We start from the raw sequence: 17,005 nt of genomic DNA on the forward strand, positions 1-17,005 counted from the left end.
ATTATTTTATTTAGAAATCAATTTGTTCGCTTCAAATTTTTACTATTTTGTTGAATTTTTTTTATGAATTCTTTTTTCATCGCAATTTATCTTTCTGAACAAGTTTTGGTTTTCAAAAATAATTATTTTGATGAAAATCTTGAAAGATGGTAATTTATCACCTTTTGCACACGTAAAATTTTTTATCTTCACTTTATTTCTTTCATTCAATTTTTTTATTCGAGAAATTCAATATATTATTCTTTTTATTTCTGCAAATAACAACAAACAAAAATAGGATTATTATTAGAAGTACTCACATTGGCTTGGACGTTTGGCCAGGGAAGAGGAAATCTGCAAAAAACCACCTTCCTTACCCATTTTAGAGATAAAATAAGATTATGGATAGGTAATTTATAAATAAAATACGAAATTTCGTTCTGAAAAGTGTGTATTCAGTTTCCATTGTTTATTAATTAACACTTGAATAAAACAATATTTCATCTGTAATTTAAATGAAGGGAGACAGATACAAACAAACCATAGAAAACTATTCAGCCTTAACAAACAAAGAATGGTTTTCAACTTCAATGAGTCGAATTGGAAATGTTTTTAACCATTGGTTTTGCGACAGTACTTGCAATTACCGACGCTTGCGTGACGATATCCGCAACGGTAGTTTCAGTTTTCGATGGGACATGAAAAAAGTATAACATAAAACCTGCAGCTAATAGGAGATGCAAGCCCATAATTACAGACATGTATATAAATTTATGCCTTCCTGAAAGTTTAAAAGATTAGAATTATCAGATGGTTTATAAAAAAAAATCACGGTTTTTTGTTTCAGGGTTGCTACGGAAGATCGTTTTCAAAATTCCGTAACAGGAGAGCCAGCGACACTGGACCTTGCGTCATCGCGGATGGCGCAAGGTCCAGTGCCAGTTGAATTTATATTAATTTTAATTTAAGTTAGGTTAAATTCAACTGTTTTGTACTTGAAATTAAAATCTTAAATCAAGAACAAACCGAAAATTTAACATTTTGTTAAAAATGCAACGGCGCAAAGTCCAGTGTCAGTTAAATTGACATTAATTTTAATTTAAGTTAAGTTAAATTAAACTGTTTTGTATTTTAAATTAAAATCCTTAATCATAAACAAACCGAAAATTTAACTATTTTGTTAAAAATGCAACGGCGCAAGGTCCAGGGTCAGTTAAATTTATATTAATTTTAATTTAAGTTAGGTTAAATTCAACTGTTTTTTATTTGAAATTAAAATCTTAAATCATAAACAAACCGAAATTTTAACTATTTTGTTAAAAGTGCAACAGCGCAAGGTCCAGTGCCTGTTAAATTGATATTAATTTTAATTTATGTTAAATTAAACTGTTTAGTATTTTAAATTGAAGTCTTAAATCATAAATAAACCGAAAATTTAACTATTTTGTTAATAATGCAATGGCGCAAGGTCCAGTGCTAGTTAAATTGATATTAATTTTAATTTAAGTTAGGTTAAATTCAACTATTTTGTATTTGAAATAAAAATCTAAAATCATAAACAAAACGAAAATTTAACTATTTCGTTAAAAATGCAATGGTGCAAGGTCCAGTATCAGTTAAATAATTATTAATTTTAATTTAAATTAAGTTAAATTCAACTGTTTTGTATTTTGTATTAAAATCTTAAATCATAAAATAACTGAAAATTGAACTATTTTGTTGAAAACCCAACCAATTGATTGAAAATTAATATTTTTCATACGAAAATCCAACTGCATCGTAGAAAATTCGTCTTTTTAGTTTGAAAATTTAACAATTTAATAGAAAATTCAAAAATTTTGTAAATAATTAAACTGTTATGTTGATATTTGTACGAGAGCCAGCGACACTAGATTTTGCGTCATCGCGGATGGCGCAAGGTCCAGTGTCAGTCAAATTTATATTAATTTAAATTTATGTTAAGTTAAATTCAACTGTTTTTGATTTTTAATTAAAACCTTAAATCATAAAATAGCTGAAAACTTAACTATCTTGTTGAAAATTCAACGTATTGATTGGAAATTAATATCCTTTATGTGAAAATTCAACTGCTTTGTAGAAAATTCGTCTTTTTGGTTTAAAAATCCAACAATTTCGTAGAAAAATAAAAAATGTGGGACAAAATTAAACTAATACGTTGAAATTAGTAGTAGAGCCAGAGACACTAGACCTTGTGCCATTTCGGATGGCGCAAGGTCCAGTGTCGCTGGCTCTTAAACCACCATGAACTTTACACTTTCGAAAAAATTCAAGTCAAATTTGGAAAAATCAAGGCAATTCTATTCAATTGCTACATATTTTACTGGTCATCCTAAGAACAATAATGGAAATCGATCACAATTTTTTTTTTAAATTTCTATAATTTTTTGTAGAAATCTACATTATAAAAAAAATTTCGTATAATTATACCATTGTGTAAAATTCAAAAACTTGATTAAAAATTATTCTGCATTAAATTAGGATTCGAGAATTTTGTTAATAATTCGATTTTTTTGTTGAATCTAACTGTTTTTTACTTTAAATTAAAATTTGAAAACAACTGAAAATTGAACTATTTTGTGGAAAACCCAACCAATTGATTGAAAATTGATATTTTTCATACGAAAATCCAACTGTATCATGGAAAATTCGTCTTTTTAGTTTGAAAATTTAACAATTTAGTAGAAAATTTAAAAATTTTGTAAATAATTAAACTGTTATATTGAAATTTGTACGAGAGTCAGCGACACTAGACCTTGCGTCATCGCGGATGGCGCAAGGCCCAGTATCAGTTAAATTTATATTAATTTAAATTTAAATTAAGTTAAATTCAACTGTTTTTGATTTTTAATTAAAAGCTTAAATCATAAAATAGCCGAAAATTTAACAATCTTGTTGCAAATCCAACGTATTGATTGAAAATTAATATTCTTGATGTTAAAATCCAACTGCTTTGTAGAAAAGAAGTATTTTTAGGTTAAAAATTCAACCATTTAGTAGAAAATTTAAAAAATTGGGAAAAATTAAACTAACATGTTGAAATTAGTAGGAGAGCCAGAGACACTAGACCTTGCGCTATTTCGGATGGCGCAAGGTCCAATGTCAATGGCTCTTAAACTGCCGCGAACTCTTCATTTTTTTAAATAATGAAAATCGACCGCAAATTTTTTTTTAATTTCTATATTTTTTGTGGAAAATTCAACTATCTGGTAAAAAATGTATGTATTGTATGTATTATATTGTTGTAAATATTAAATATTTCTTGCGTTAAATTCAACTGTTTTTTATTTTTAATTGAAATCTTAAAATAACTGAAAATTTAACTATTTTCTTGAAAATCTAAGGTTTGTAGAACATTCTTCTTTTGGTTTGAAAATTCAACAATTTAGCAGAAACTTAAACTGTTTCGTTGAAATTTTGTTTTTTAAATTGAACATTAATTGCCTTAAATAAAAACTTAACTATTCCATTTTTAGTTTTAAAAAATGATATTTTTTAGTTTACAAATTAAACTACTTACTTTTTTTAATTTTATAAACTAAAAATAAATAAAATTAGCACTAGGATTACATTTATTAGGATTTAGTTGAAACGTTTTGTAAATTATTAAAAATTCAAGTATTTTCTTTAAAACTCGACTTTTTTCTTGAAATTAAACTGTTTTTTATTTTAAATTAGAATCATAAATTTTAGAAGATCTGAAAATGTTACTATTTTGTTAAAAAATTAAACTGATTTGTTAAACATACATCTTCTTGATTTGAAAATTAAACTGTTTTATAGAAAATTCGTCTTTTTGACTTTAAAGTTCAAAAATTTCGTAGAAAATTCAATAAATTGATACAGAATTAAAGTGGTTTGTAATAAAAAAAAATTTAACATTAATTCTCATAAGTAAAAACTTAAATCCAATCGTCTTTTATTTTTAATTTATATCTTAAAATAACGGGAAATTGAACTATTCCGTTGAAAAATTATTTTACTTTGTCAAAAACTTATTTCTACAAATTAAAATTAAATTATTCTACTTTTTGTTAAAAATTTATCATTTCCAGTTGGAAATTAATTTATTTTCTTAAAAATTGGCTTTTTTTTGTACAAAAATTCTTCAATTATTTTGTTAAAAATTCGATTTCGCTCTTCAGACCCAACTATTTTTTTGTTTTTAATCAACATCTTAAAATAACTGAAAAATGAAATTTTTTGTTGAAAATTCAACTGATCGGCTGAAAATTCATATTCATCATTTGAAAATATAAGTGTTTCGTAGAAAATTAGTCTTTTTAGCTTTCAAATTCATCAACTTGGTTGAAAATTCAACATTTTTTTAACATAATAGAACCGTTTTGTTAAAAAAGACTGTTTTATATTGAAAATCAATTATCTTGAATAAAAAGAAATTATTTCATTTTTGGTTGAAAATTGATATTTTTTAGTTTAAAAATTAAATTATTTATTTTTTAAAAATTAGAAAAAAATACTAAAAACAAAAAAATAAACTTTGGATTAGTATTTAGTTAAAAATGTATATAATTTGTTGAAAATTTGTCTTCTTGGTTAAAAATTAATACTATTTTATTTAAAATTCAACTGATTGGTTGGCAATTCATTTTTTGTTATTTTTTTTTATTTATTTGAAAATTCAACTTCTTTGTAAAAAATTGGTCTTTTTGGCTTGAAAATTCAAACCTTTGGTAGAAAATTCCACACTTTGGTACAAAATTAAAATGCTATATCGAAAATTTATTTTCTAAGCTGAAAATTAATTCCCTCAAATAAAAATCTAACTACTTCATTTTTGGTCAAAAACTGATCTTTTGTAGTTTAAAAATTCAACTATTTACTTTAAAAAATTATAAAACAAAATAATGTATACTAAAAATAATAAAATAAAATTCTCATTGGAAATTGTTTAAACTATTTGGTTGAAAATTTATTCAATTTGTAGAAAATTCGCCTTTTTGGTAGAAAATTAATCTTCTTGGTCGAAATTTCAACTATTTTGTTCAAAATTAAACTCTTTTTTTCTATTTGCAAATTGATTCTTTTGAATCAAAGTTAAATTAAGTCAATCTTTTGTTAGAAATTCAACTATCTAGTCAAAAAGGAATTTTCTTGGTTGAAAATTCAACTGCTTAGTTAAAAATTCAAGTATTTTGTTAAAAATTCGTACAAATTCCTACAAATTAAACTGTTTTAAAAATTTTAAAATTAATTCTCTTTATATATCCTTAACTACTTCATTTTTGGTTAAAAATTAATTTTTTTTACTTTAAAAATTCAATCATTTGCTTTTAAAAAATTTTTAAACAAAAAAAATATATATAATAAATATAATAAAAATAATAAATTAAAATTTTGATTAGAATCACATCCATTAATAAAACTATTTATTGCTAGTTGAAAATTCAGGTAATTTATTAAAAATTCTTCTTGTTGATAAAAAAAAATTAATCTGTTTGGCTTGAAAAATCAACAAAGTTTGTTCAAAATTAAACTGTTTTTTCTCATTGCAAATTGATTGTTTTAAATCAAAATTAAATTAAGTCGAATTGATTAATTGAACATTTATATAATTTGTTAAAAATTCAAATATTTGGTTGAAATTTCGTCTATTCTTATAAAAAAATTAATCTTCTTGGTTGAAGATTTAAATATTTGGTTAAAAATTAATCTGTTTTAGTAAATAATTCAAGTATTTTGTTAAAAACCGTTTTTTTTTTCTTAAATCCAACTTTTTTTGTTTTAAATTAAAATCGTAAAAAAACTTTGTAAAAATTCGTCTTTTTAGTAAAAAAAAAAATAAATCTTTTATTGGAAATTCAACTATCTGGTCAAAAATGTATTTTCTTGGTCGAAAATTCAACTGCTTAGTTAAAAATTCCATCTTTTTTAGTTAATAATTCAAGTATTTTGTTAAAAATTCGTACAAATTCGTACAAATAATACTTTTTTTTTAAATTAAAATTAATTCTCTTTCAAATAAAAACTTAACTACTTCATTTTTGGTTAAAAATTTATTTTTTCAGTTTAAAAATTCAACCATTTGCTTTTAAAAAATTTAGAAACAAAAAAAATATATAATAAATTAAAATTTTGATTAGAATCACATCCATTAATAAAACTATTTATTGCTAGTTGAAAATTTAGGTAATTTATTAAAAATTCTTCTTGTTGATAAAAAAAATTAATCTTCTTTGTTGAAAGTTCAACTATTTAGTTGAAAATTAATCTGTTTTAGTAAATAATTCAAGTGTTTTTTTTGTGTTAAATCTAACTGTTTTTTTGTTTTAAATTAAAATTGTAAAAGAACTTTATAGAAAATTCGTCTTTTTAGTAAAAAAAAATTAATCTTTTGTTGGAAATTCAACTATCTGGTCAAAAATGTATTTTCTTGTTGAAAATTTGTCTTTTCTAGTAAAAAAATTAATTTTCTTGGTTGAAAATTCAATTCCTCAGTTAAAAATGCAATCTTTTTTAGTTAACAATTCAAGTATTGTGTTCAAAATTCGTACAAATTCGTACACATAAAACATTTTTTTTAATTTAAAATTAATTCTCTTTAATAAAAATTTAATTACTTCATTTTTGGTTTAAAATTAATTTTTTTTAGTTTAAAAATTCAATCATTTGCTTTTAAAAAATTTAGAAACGAAAAGTATATATAATAAATATAATAAATTAAAATTTTGATTATAATCACGTCCATTAATAAAACTATTTATTGCTAGTTGAAAATTTAGGTAATTTATTAAAAATTCTTCTCGCTGATAAAAAAAAATTAATCTTCTTTGTTGAAAATTCAACTATTTAGTTGAAAATTAATCTGATTTAGTCAATAATTCAAGTGTTTTTTTTTAAATGTTTTTTTTTTTTGTTAAATCCAACTGCTTTTTTGTTTTAAATTTAAATTTTAAAATAACTTTATAGAAAATTCGTCTTTTTAGTAAAAAAAAATAATCTTTTGTTGGAAATTCAACTATCTGGTCAAAAATGTATTTTCTTGTTGAAAATTCAACTTTTCTAATAAAAAATAAATTTTCTTGGTTGAAAATTCAACTCCTCAGTTTAAAATTCCATCTTTTTTAGTTAACAATTCAAGTATTTTGCTAAAAATTCGTACAAATTAAACTGTTTTTTTTGTTTTTTTTTTTTAAATTAAAATTAATTATCTTTAATAAAAAACTGAACTACTTCATTTTTGGTTAAAAATTTATTTTTTTTTAGTTTAAAAATTCAACCATTTGCTTTTAAAAAATTTAGAAACGAAAAATATATATAATAAATTAAAATTTTGATTAGAATCACATCCATTAATAAAACTATTTATTGCTAGTTGAAAATTTAGGTAATTTATTAAAAATTCTTCTCGCTGATAAAAAAAAATTAATCTTCTTTGTTGAAAATTCAACTATTTAGTTGAAAATTAATCTGTTTTAGTAAATAATTCAAGTGTTTTTTTAAATGTTTTTTTGTTAAATCCAACTGTTGGTACCTTAAATCCAACTGTTTTTGATTTTAAATTAAAATTTTAAATCCTGAAATACCTGCTTTCCAAAAAAAGATTTAATTCTAAACAAGTCTAACTAATACTATTAAAAAGTCATCAAAAGAATCTGCAATTATATTGTATTTATTAGTAAAAAAAATCGATTTGTATAAATTCCTAAATTAAAAATTCGCTGTAAAGTAAAAAAAATAAATCTTATTTCAAAATTCCTCAACCGCCAGATTGTCTAGGACTTTTTTTCCCAAAAATCTCATTACTTTTACAGAACTTTCAGATCCTGTAGCAACCCTGTTTCTTTTTTTTTTTATAATTTTTTATTTACCTTCAATAACTGGCAGGAGAGAACGAAGCAAAACACCGCCAGATAATACTGTAGCGGCAATTACTAAGCCCCACTGCAACCAGCTAAATTGTATCGTCCAGAGAAATGTTACTGGAATGTAAATTGAGAGTGAATAGCCGTAAAGGCAGAGTAATTGCAAAAGTCCTGGAGTTTGCGGTGTTTCCTAGAAATGAGAAAATATTCTTAACCAACTTAAAAATCGTATTTTCTACCATTATTAATAATAATTACATTGTTTGAATTTCGCGGAAATTTTTTCGCTTCAAATTTGAAAGGGCGCTTGATTTAAATCGTAAAAAAAGTCCCAATTTCTACATTCTTCTAGACATAAAACTAACCATACACCTAAAAGATTAATAATATTAATGCAAACAAAATGTTGCATCTAAATATATTTTAAACCATTTTTAGTTCAGTTTTCAAAACAAAAAGATCAATTTTGAACCTGAAAAATTTAATTTTTAATTAAAATAATGATGAATCATCAACGAAAAATATTAATTTTTAACAAAAGAGTTCGTTCAATTTTCAACCCAAGGTTTCATTTTCTAGCAAAAAATCTTATTTCTCTGATTGAGAAGTAGAAAGAAATTTGTTTCTTTGATTAAAACAGCCACCCTGAAAAATGGAGTATTTACATTTCCAGTGAGAACTACTTTTCCATTTTTAAAAATTTAAACTATTTTTTTACAACACTATTCAATTTCTTACGACATAGTTAAATCCGTTACCAAATTGTTGAATTTTCATTCAAAAAAGATGAATAGTCTGCATTTTTAAACCATAAAAGCTCAATTTTGTACAAAAAAAAAATAGGCAGACGAATTTCTATTGAGAAAAATTAATTTCCCATTAAACCAAAACAATAAAAACGAATTTTCTACGAAAAAGTTTAATTTTATACCAAATTTTTTAATTTTAAACAAAATAGTTTAATCCTCAACCAAAATAGATAAATCTTCAACTACGCAGTTGCATTTTGAACGGAAAAAAGAAGAAATTTCTACCAAAAACATAATTTTTTACCAAGAAAAATTTTTCAATCAAGAGTGAAAAATAATGCTAAGCAAATTGTTGAATTTTCAACAAAAAAGATTAATATTTATCGAAAAATGTTATAGTAGATAATAGATATTTCCACAACGAAATTTTGATTAAAAATAAAAAAAAACAGTTAGATTTGACCTAAAAAAGATGAATTTTTAAACCAAATTGCTCTTTTTTGTTGCAAATTTTTGATTGTTGTTAAATATTTCATTTCGTTGCTTGAAAATTAGTTCAAAATTCACGTCTTTTATTAAAAATTATCCTTTTTTTGGTACAAAACTAATCGTTTTGGTTGAAAATTTAACTATTTCTTTAAAAATTTATTGGATTTACTAAAAACTTATTTGTCTCACTGAAAAATAACCTATTATATTTTTTGTTGAAAATTTGTCTCTGGTTGAAAATTGCCTTAAAATTGTTAATAATTAGTTCAAAATTCATGTGTTTTTAATAAAATGATTCTATTTTATTAGAAAAATTAATTTTTTTGGTTGAAATTTAATTTATTTGTTTGAAAGTTAGTTTCTGTTTTAATTGGAAATTTATTTTCTTTACTTAAAATTTAAATATTTTTCATCAGATTCCATTTTAATTGAAAACTCATGTATTTTGTTAGAAATTAATCTTTTTTTGATAGAAAATTAGTTTTGTTATTGAAATTTATTTTTTTTAACTAAAAACTTTCTGCTTCAGTTCAAAATTCAACTATTTTTTTGAAAATTTCTCTATTTTGTTAAAACTTTGTCTTTTGTGGTAGAATATTAATATTCTTGGTGACCAATTCGCCTGTTTAGTAGAAAATTAAACTATTCGCTTCAAAATTCTATTAAAAGTATAAATATTCGTTGGGAAATTCATGAATTTTGTTGAAAATTAATTTTATTTGATTAAAAACTTACTTCCTTACGTGAATAGTAGCTAATCTATTTTTTTGCTAAAAATTAATCTTTTTTTAATTGAAAACTTGCCATTTTTGTAAAAAAATTAACCTTTTTAGTAGTAAATTCCATTACAAATTTAAATATTTGATTCAAACATCATGTTTTTTTTAATTATTCTTTTTTGTTATAAAATTAATTTTTTGATGAAAAAAATAGGAAGACGAATTTCTATTGAGAAAAATTAATTTTCCATTAAAACAACAACAATAAAAACGAATTTTCTACGAAAAAGTTGAATTTTATACCAAATTTTTTTTATTTTAAACAAAATAGTTTAATCCTCAACCACAATAGATAAATCTTCAATTAAGCAGTTGCATTTTTAACGAAAAAGAGAAGAGATTTCTACAAAAAAATGAATTTTGTACCAAGAAAAATTTTTCAGTCAAGAGTGAAAAATAATGTTAATCAAATTGTTGAATTTTCAACAAAAAAGAATAATATTTATCGAAAAATGTTATGGTAGATAATAGATATTTCCACATCCAAATTTTGATTAAAAATAAAAAACAGTTAGATTTGACCTAAAAAAAAAAGAATTTTTTAACCAAAATACCAATTTGTTAAATTTTTAAGCCAAAAAGCCTAATTCTCTGTAAAATATTTTAATTTTCAAAGACGAGAACATGAAATAACACAAAAAAAAATAATTTACAATTAACCAGTTGACTTTCTAAACAAAATCTTTTAATTTGCAGTTTAAAAAACCTTTTTTACAACAAAAAGAATTTTTTAGTTAATTTTTTAACAAAAAAAATACTTTCAATTAAAATGAAAATCTTCAACGAAAAAAAATAAAATTTAAAAAAATTCATTCAACTTTCAACCAAGGTGTGGAATTTTTAATGATTTTGCTTCAAAATTCTACTTTTTGGTTAAGTATTCTACTATTTAGTTAAAGATTTAACTATTTTATTAGAAATTAAAATCTTTTGTTAAAAATTAATCGTTTTTGGTCAAAAAATTATATTGTTTGGTAGAAAATTCATTTTTTAAATTGAAAATTCATATTTTTTGCTTGAAAATTTTTATTTGTGAGGAAATTCTGTTTTTGTTATTGTTGAAAATTCACCTTTTATATTTGAGCATTAATAATTTTTATTGAAAAGTCTACTATCATATTTTTGGCGTTTAATTTAAAATTCTACAAATTGATTGAAAGTTTATGTATTTTATTGAAAATTGAACTAGATTCTTAAAAAGTAACCTCGTTGTTCAAAAAATCTCTTTTGATTGAAAGTTAGTTCTTTTTATCAAAAACAAAAAAAGTATTATATTTCTTTTTCAGAATTAATCGGAATTCAACTATTTTGTTAAAAAGTCATATTTTTTTCGAAAATAAATCATTTTTGGATTGAAAATTTTCTTTTACTTAAAAAATAATTAAAATTAAAAATAATTCTCTTTTGGTAACAAATTAATCTTTTGGTTGAAAATTTAATTACTTCTTTGAAAATTTATTTTATTTGGTTAAAAACTTACTTCTCCAACTGAAAAGTAAATTATTCTATTCAAACAATTTTTTCTAATTTCGTCAATTTTGTAGAAAATTAAACTTCTTATTTGAAACTTCAACAACTTAGTTGAAAATTAATCTGTTTTAATTGAGAACTCGATTTTTTTCGTTAAATTCAACCAATTTTTATTTTAAAATTAATTCTAAATTCCTAAATAAACTGGAAATTTAACAATTACGTTGAACATTTTATTTCATTTCGTTATAACCCTGTTTATCTAAGTGAAAAATAAACTATTCTATTTTTTCTGGAAATTTTATCTTTTTTAGTTGCAAATTCATGTATTTTGTGAACAATTAATCTACTTATGTTAGAAAATTAATGTTTTTGGTTGAAAATTTAAATATTTCGTTCAAAATTCAAGTATAATGTTGAAAATTTCTAACGCTTTATATTTATTATAAAGAATAGGATTTATAGAGTAAATAAATATTGATCAAATTGTAGAATAAAAAACTGTATTTCATTTATTTTGTTAAAAATTATTCTTTTCTCGTAGAAAATTGATCTTTTTTTTTAATTTCATTTAGGTGCTTAAAAGAACTTAAAATATCAAAAATTTGGTAAAAAAATTAACTGTTTTTTTTAAATTTTATTTGTTAAATCCAACTGTTTTTTATTTCAAATTAAAATCTTAAAATAACCGAAAATTTAACTATTTTGTTGAAAATTCAATTGATTGGTTGAAAATTCAACTTTTCCGCTCAAAAAATAAACAATATAATAAAAAATTCAACAATTTGGTACAAAATTAAACTTTCATGTTGAAAATTTGTTTTTCAATTGAACATTAAGTCTTTTAAATAAATACCAAAATATTTAATTTTGGGCTAAATGAAACTATTTCGTTTAAAATTTACTTTATTTCATTAAAAACTTATTTGTCTCACTAAAAAATAACCTATTATATTTTTTGTTGAGAATTTATCTTTTTTCATTGGAAATTTGTCTCTGGTTGAAAATTGCCTTAAAAATTTTAAAAATTTAGTTCAAAATTCATGTGTTTTTATTAAAACGATTCTGTTTTTTTTAGAAAAATTAATTTTTTTGGTTAAAATTTAATTTATTTGTTTGAAAGTTAGTTGCTGTTTTAATTGAAAATTTATTTTCTTTACTTAAAATTTAAATATTTTTCATCATTTCCATTTTTATTGAAAATTCATGTATTTTGTTAAAAATTAATCTTTTTTTGATAGAAAATTAGTTTTGTTATTGAAATTTATTTTTTTTTAACTAAAAACTTTCTGCTTCAGTTCAAAATTCAACTATTTTTTAAAAAGTTTTTCTACTTTGTTAAAACTTTGTCTTAAGTGAATAGTAAGCTAATCTATTTTTTGTTAAAAATTAATCTTTTTTTAATTGAAATCTTGCGATTTTTGTAAAAAAAATTAACTTTTTTAGTAGTGATTTCCATTACAAATTTAAATATTTGATTCAAACATCATGTTTTTTTAATTATTCTTTTTTGTTAGAAAATTAATTTTTTGTTCAAATTTTATTTCTTCACCTGAAAAATTAGTTGTTGTTTTTAATTGGAAATTTATTTTTTAGTTTAAAATTCATTAGTTTTTAAAAATTAACCTTTTTGGGTAGAAAATTAACCTTTTTTTTTGTTGAAAATTCCATTAAAATTTTTAATATCTGGTTTAAAATTGATGTATATTGTTGAAAATTATTCTTTTGTTAGAAATTTTTTTAAATTGAAAATTAATTTTTGTCACTTAAAAATTTAACTAATTTCCATCAATTTTTTATAAAATTCATATTTTTGGTTGAAAATATAACGATTTTGTTGACAATTTATTTTATTTACTTAAAAACTAATTTTAAATTCATTTTTTGCCTGAACAATTTATTTATCAATCAGAAATTCAACTAAATCTTTGCAAATTTCTGAATTTTTTGAAACTTTGTCTTTTGTGGTAGAATATTAATATTCTTGATGAACGATTCGCCTTTTGGAAGAAAATTAAACTATTAGCTTCGAAATTTCATTAAAAATAAAAATATTTGGTTAAAAATGTATGTATTTAGTTTTAAAATTTTCTTTTTTCGTAAAGAAATTATTCTTTTGGTATAAAAATTCAATTATTTGACTAAATATAGATTTTTTAATATAAATTAATTTTTATCAAAAAATTAAACAGATTTTTGTGGAATTTTTTTTTTCATAAAAAGCTTCAATCTTTTTGATAGAAAATCAATTTGATTAAAAATTTAACTATTTCCTTGAAAATTTATTTTATTTGCTTAAAAACTTATTTCTCTAACTGAAAAGTAAACTATTCTATTTTTTGCTGAAAATAAGTCTTATTTAGTAGAAAATTCATTTGTTATGTTGAAATTTTTTTTTATATAACAAATGAACCTTTTTGATTAAAAATTTATGTTTTTTGTTAAAAATTAATCTTTTTTTGGTATGAAATTAGTTTTTTTTTTAATTAAAATTTTTTTTTTTTAACTGAAAATTTTCTTCTTTAGTTCAAAATTAAACTATTTCCTTGAAAGTTTTTTTATTTTGTTAAAACTTTGTCTTTTGTGGGAGAATATTAATATTCTTGGAGACCAATTCGCCTTTTTGGTAGAAAATTCAACTATTCGCTTCAAAATTCATGTATTTTTTTGAAAATTATTCTTTTTTGCTAGAAAATTAATATTTTTGGTTGAAAATTTGATTATTTTGTTGAAAATTTATTTTTAATTGCTTAAAAACTAATTTCTCTTACTGGAAAGTAACCTATTCTATTTTTGTTGAAAATTCTATTAAAAATTTAGAGAATTTGTTCAAAATTTATGTGTTCAAAAAATATATATATTTTTTTATTATAAAATTAATTTTTTTTAGTTGAAATTTCATTGCTTAAAAACTAGTTGCTTTTTTAATTGGAAATTAATTTTTTTAACTTAAAATTTAACTGCTTTTCGACAAATTCCTTTTTGATTGAAATTTCATGTACTTTGTTCAAAATTAATCTTTTTTTTGAAATTTACTTTTTTAAACTATTTTTTGTTAAATTCCTTTTTGTTTTAAAATTCATTTTTTTTAAATTAATCTTCTTTTGGTAGAAAATTTAAATTTTTAGTAGCTTTTTTTAATTGAAGATTAATTTCTTTAACTTAAAGTTTATTTACTTTTTGTCCAATGTTTTTTTTTAATCATATATTTTTTTTAAATTATTTTTTCTTGTTATAAAATTTTGTTTCTTTGTTGAAATTTAATTTCTTTTCTTGAAAATTAGTAGTTTTTTTAAAGTAAATTTATTTTTTTAACTTAAAATTTAACTACTTTTGTTTAAATTCCTTTTTAGTAGTAAATTGCATTAAACTTTTAAATATCTGGTTTACAATTCATATAATTTTATTTAAAAAACTGTTTTTGTTAGAAAATTAATTTTTTGTTGAAATTTCAGTTCTCTGCTTGAAAATTAGCTGATTTTTTAATAGGAAATTTATTTCTTTAACTTGAAATAGAACTACTTTTTGTCAAATTCCTTTTTGGTTGAAAACTCATGTATATATATTTTTTAATTATTCCTTTTTGTTATAAAATTATTTTTTTTGTTGAACTTTTATTTCTTTTCTTGAAAATTAGTTGTTTTTTAATGGAAATTTACTTTTTTTAAACTATTTTTTGTCAAATTCTTTTTTTGTTCAAAATTCTTTTTTTTAATTAATCTTCTGTTGGTAGCAAATTAACCTTTTTAGTATTTTCCTTTTTTAATTGGATAATTATTTCTTAACTTGAAATAGAACTACTTTTTGTCAAATTCCTTTTTGGTTGAAAATACATTATTTTTAAAAAATTAATATTCTTTTGGTATAAAATTACTCTTATCGGCTACAAATGTAACTATTTCGTTAAGAAATTATTTTATTTGGTTACAAAAATTATCTCTCTGATTTAAAATTAAATTATTCTATTTTTTTATTAAAATTTCTTTTTTTTTGTTAAAAATTATTCGCTTTTGTTAAAAAATTAATTTTTTGTTGAAATTTCATTTCTCTGCTTAAAAATTGGTTGTCTTTCTAATGGATTTTTTTTTTTAACTTAAAATTTAACTATTTTTTGTCAAATTCCTTTTTAGTTTAAAATTCATTATTTTTAAAAAATTAATCTTCTCTTGTTAGAAAATTAACCTTTTTAGTAATAAATTCCATTAAACTTTTAAATATCTGGTTTATTCAAATTCATGCATTTTATTTCTTTATTTTTTGTTACAAAATTAATTTTTTGTTGAAATTTAATTTCTCTGCTTGAAAATTAGTTGTTTTGTTAAATTGAAAATTTATTTTTTGAACTAAAAATTTGACTACTTTTTGCCAAATTCCTTATTTGGTTGAAAATTAATTTTTTAAAATTATTCTTTTTTGTTATAAAATTAATTTTTGTTGTTGAAATTTCATTTCTTTTCTTGAAAATTAGTTGTTTTTTAATGGAAATTTACTTTTTTTAAACTATTTTTTGTCAAATTCTTTTTTTGGTTAAATTTTTTTTTTTTTGTTATAAAATTATATTTTTTTTGGTTGAAATTTCATTTCTTTTCTTGAAAATTAGTAGTTTTTTTAATGGAAATTTATTTTTTTAACTTAAAATTTAACTACTTTTGATCAAATTCCTTTTTAGTATTAAATTCCACTAAACTTTTAAATATCTATTCTAAAATTCATGCATTTTATTTAAAAAAATTTTTTTTTAAATTGATTTAATGTTGAAATTTCTTTTCTTCAAAATTAGTTGTTTTTAAAGGGAAATTAAATTTTTTCAACTTAAAATTTAAATATTTTTCGTCAAATTCCTTTTTGGTTGAAAAATATATTTTTTTTATTATTCTGTTTTGTTATAAAACTAATGAAAATTAAAATTTTTTAACTTAAAATTTAACTATTTTTGGTCAAATTTCTTTTTGGTTTAAAATTCATTATTTTTTTAAATAAATCTTTTTTTGGTAGAAAATTACTCTTTTCGGTTATAAATTTCACTATTTCGTTAAGAAATTATTTCATTTGGTTACAAAAATTAACTCTTTAATTTAAAATTAAATTATTCTATTTTTTGTTAAAATTTTTTTTTCAGTTAAAAATTATTCTTTTTTGTTATAAAATTAATTTTTTTTGTAGAAATTTCTTTTCTTCAAAATTAGTTGTTTTTTAAGGGAAATTTACTTTTTTCAACTTAAAATTTGACTATTTTTAGTCAAATTCCTTTTTGGTTGAAAATTCATTTGTTTTATTATTCTGTATTGTTATAAAACTAATGGAAATTTATATTTTTTTAAGTTAAAATTTAACTATTTTTTTCAAATTCCTTTTTGGTTTAAAATTCATTATTTTTTTTAAATTAATCTTTTTTTGGTAGAAAATTACTCTTTTCGGTTATAAATTTCACTATTTCGTTAAGAAATTATTTCATTTGGTTACAAAAATTAACTCTTTGATTTAAAATTAAATTATTTTATTTTTTATTTAAAATTTCTTTTTTTTTTAGTTAAAAATTATTCTTTTTTGTTAGAAAAATTATTTTTTTGGTTGAAATTTCATTTCTTTTCTCCAAAATTAGTTGTTTATTTAAGGGAAATTAAATTTTTTCAACTTAAAATTTAACTTTTTTTCGTCAAATTCCTTTTTGTTTAAAAAAATTTTTTTTTATTAT

The 17,005-nt window shown here is 20.6% G+C and overlaps 1 protein-coding gene across 1 annotated transcript in view; it reads right to left on the reverse strand.

The window, feature by feature from the left end:
- Nucleotides 1-414: 414 nt before the first annotated feature.
- Nucleotides 415-17,005, reverse strand: part of LOC117169676 (protein YIPF1) — a 27,413-nt gene continuing 10,822 nt past the window's right edge. The window contains exons 3-4 of the mRNA XM_033356160.1: nt 7,830-8,013; nt 415-760 (exon numbers count right to left, since the gene is read on the reverse strand). Of these exons, the coding sequence (XP_033212051.1) occupies nt 567-760; nt 7,830-8,013 (378 nt within the window). The 3' untranslated portion in view covers nt 415-566. The remainder of the gene's footprint in view (nt 761-7,829; nt 8,014-17,005) is intronic.

This window comes from Belonocnema kinseyi, chromosome 3, assembly GCF_010883055.1.
Source record: "Belonocnema kinseyi isolate 2016_QV_RU_SX_M_011 chromosome 3, B_treatae_v1, whole genome shotgun sequence".
In the NCBI taxonomy this organism is placed as follows: domain Eukaryota; kingdom Metazoa; phylum Arthropoda; class Insecta; order Hymenoptera; family Cynipidae; genus Belonocnema; species Belonocnema kinseyi.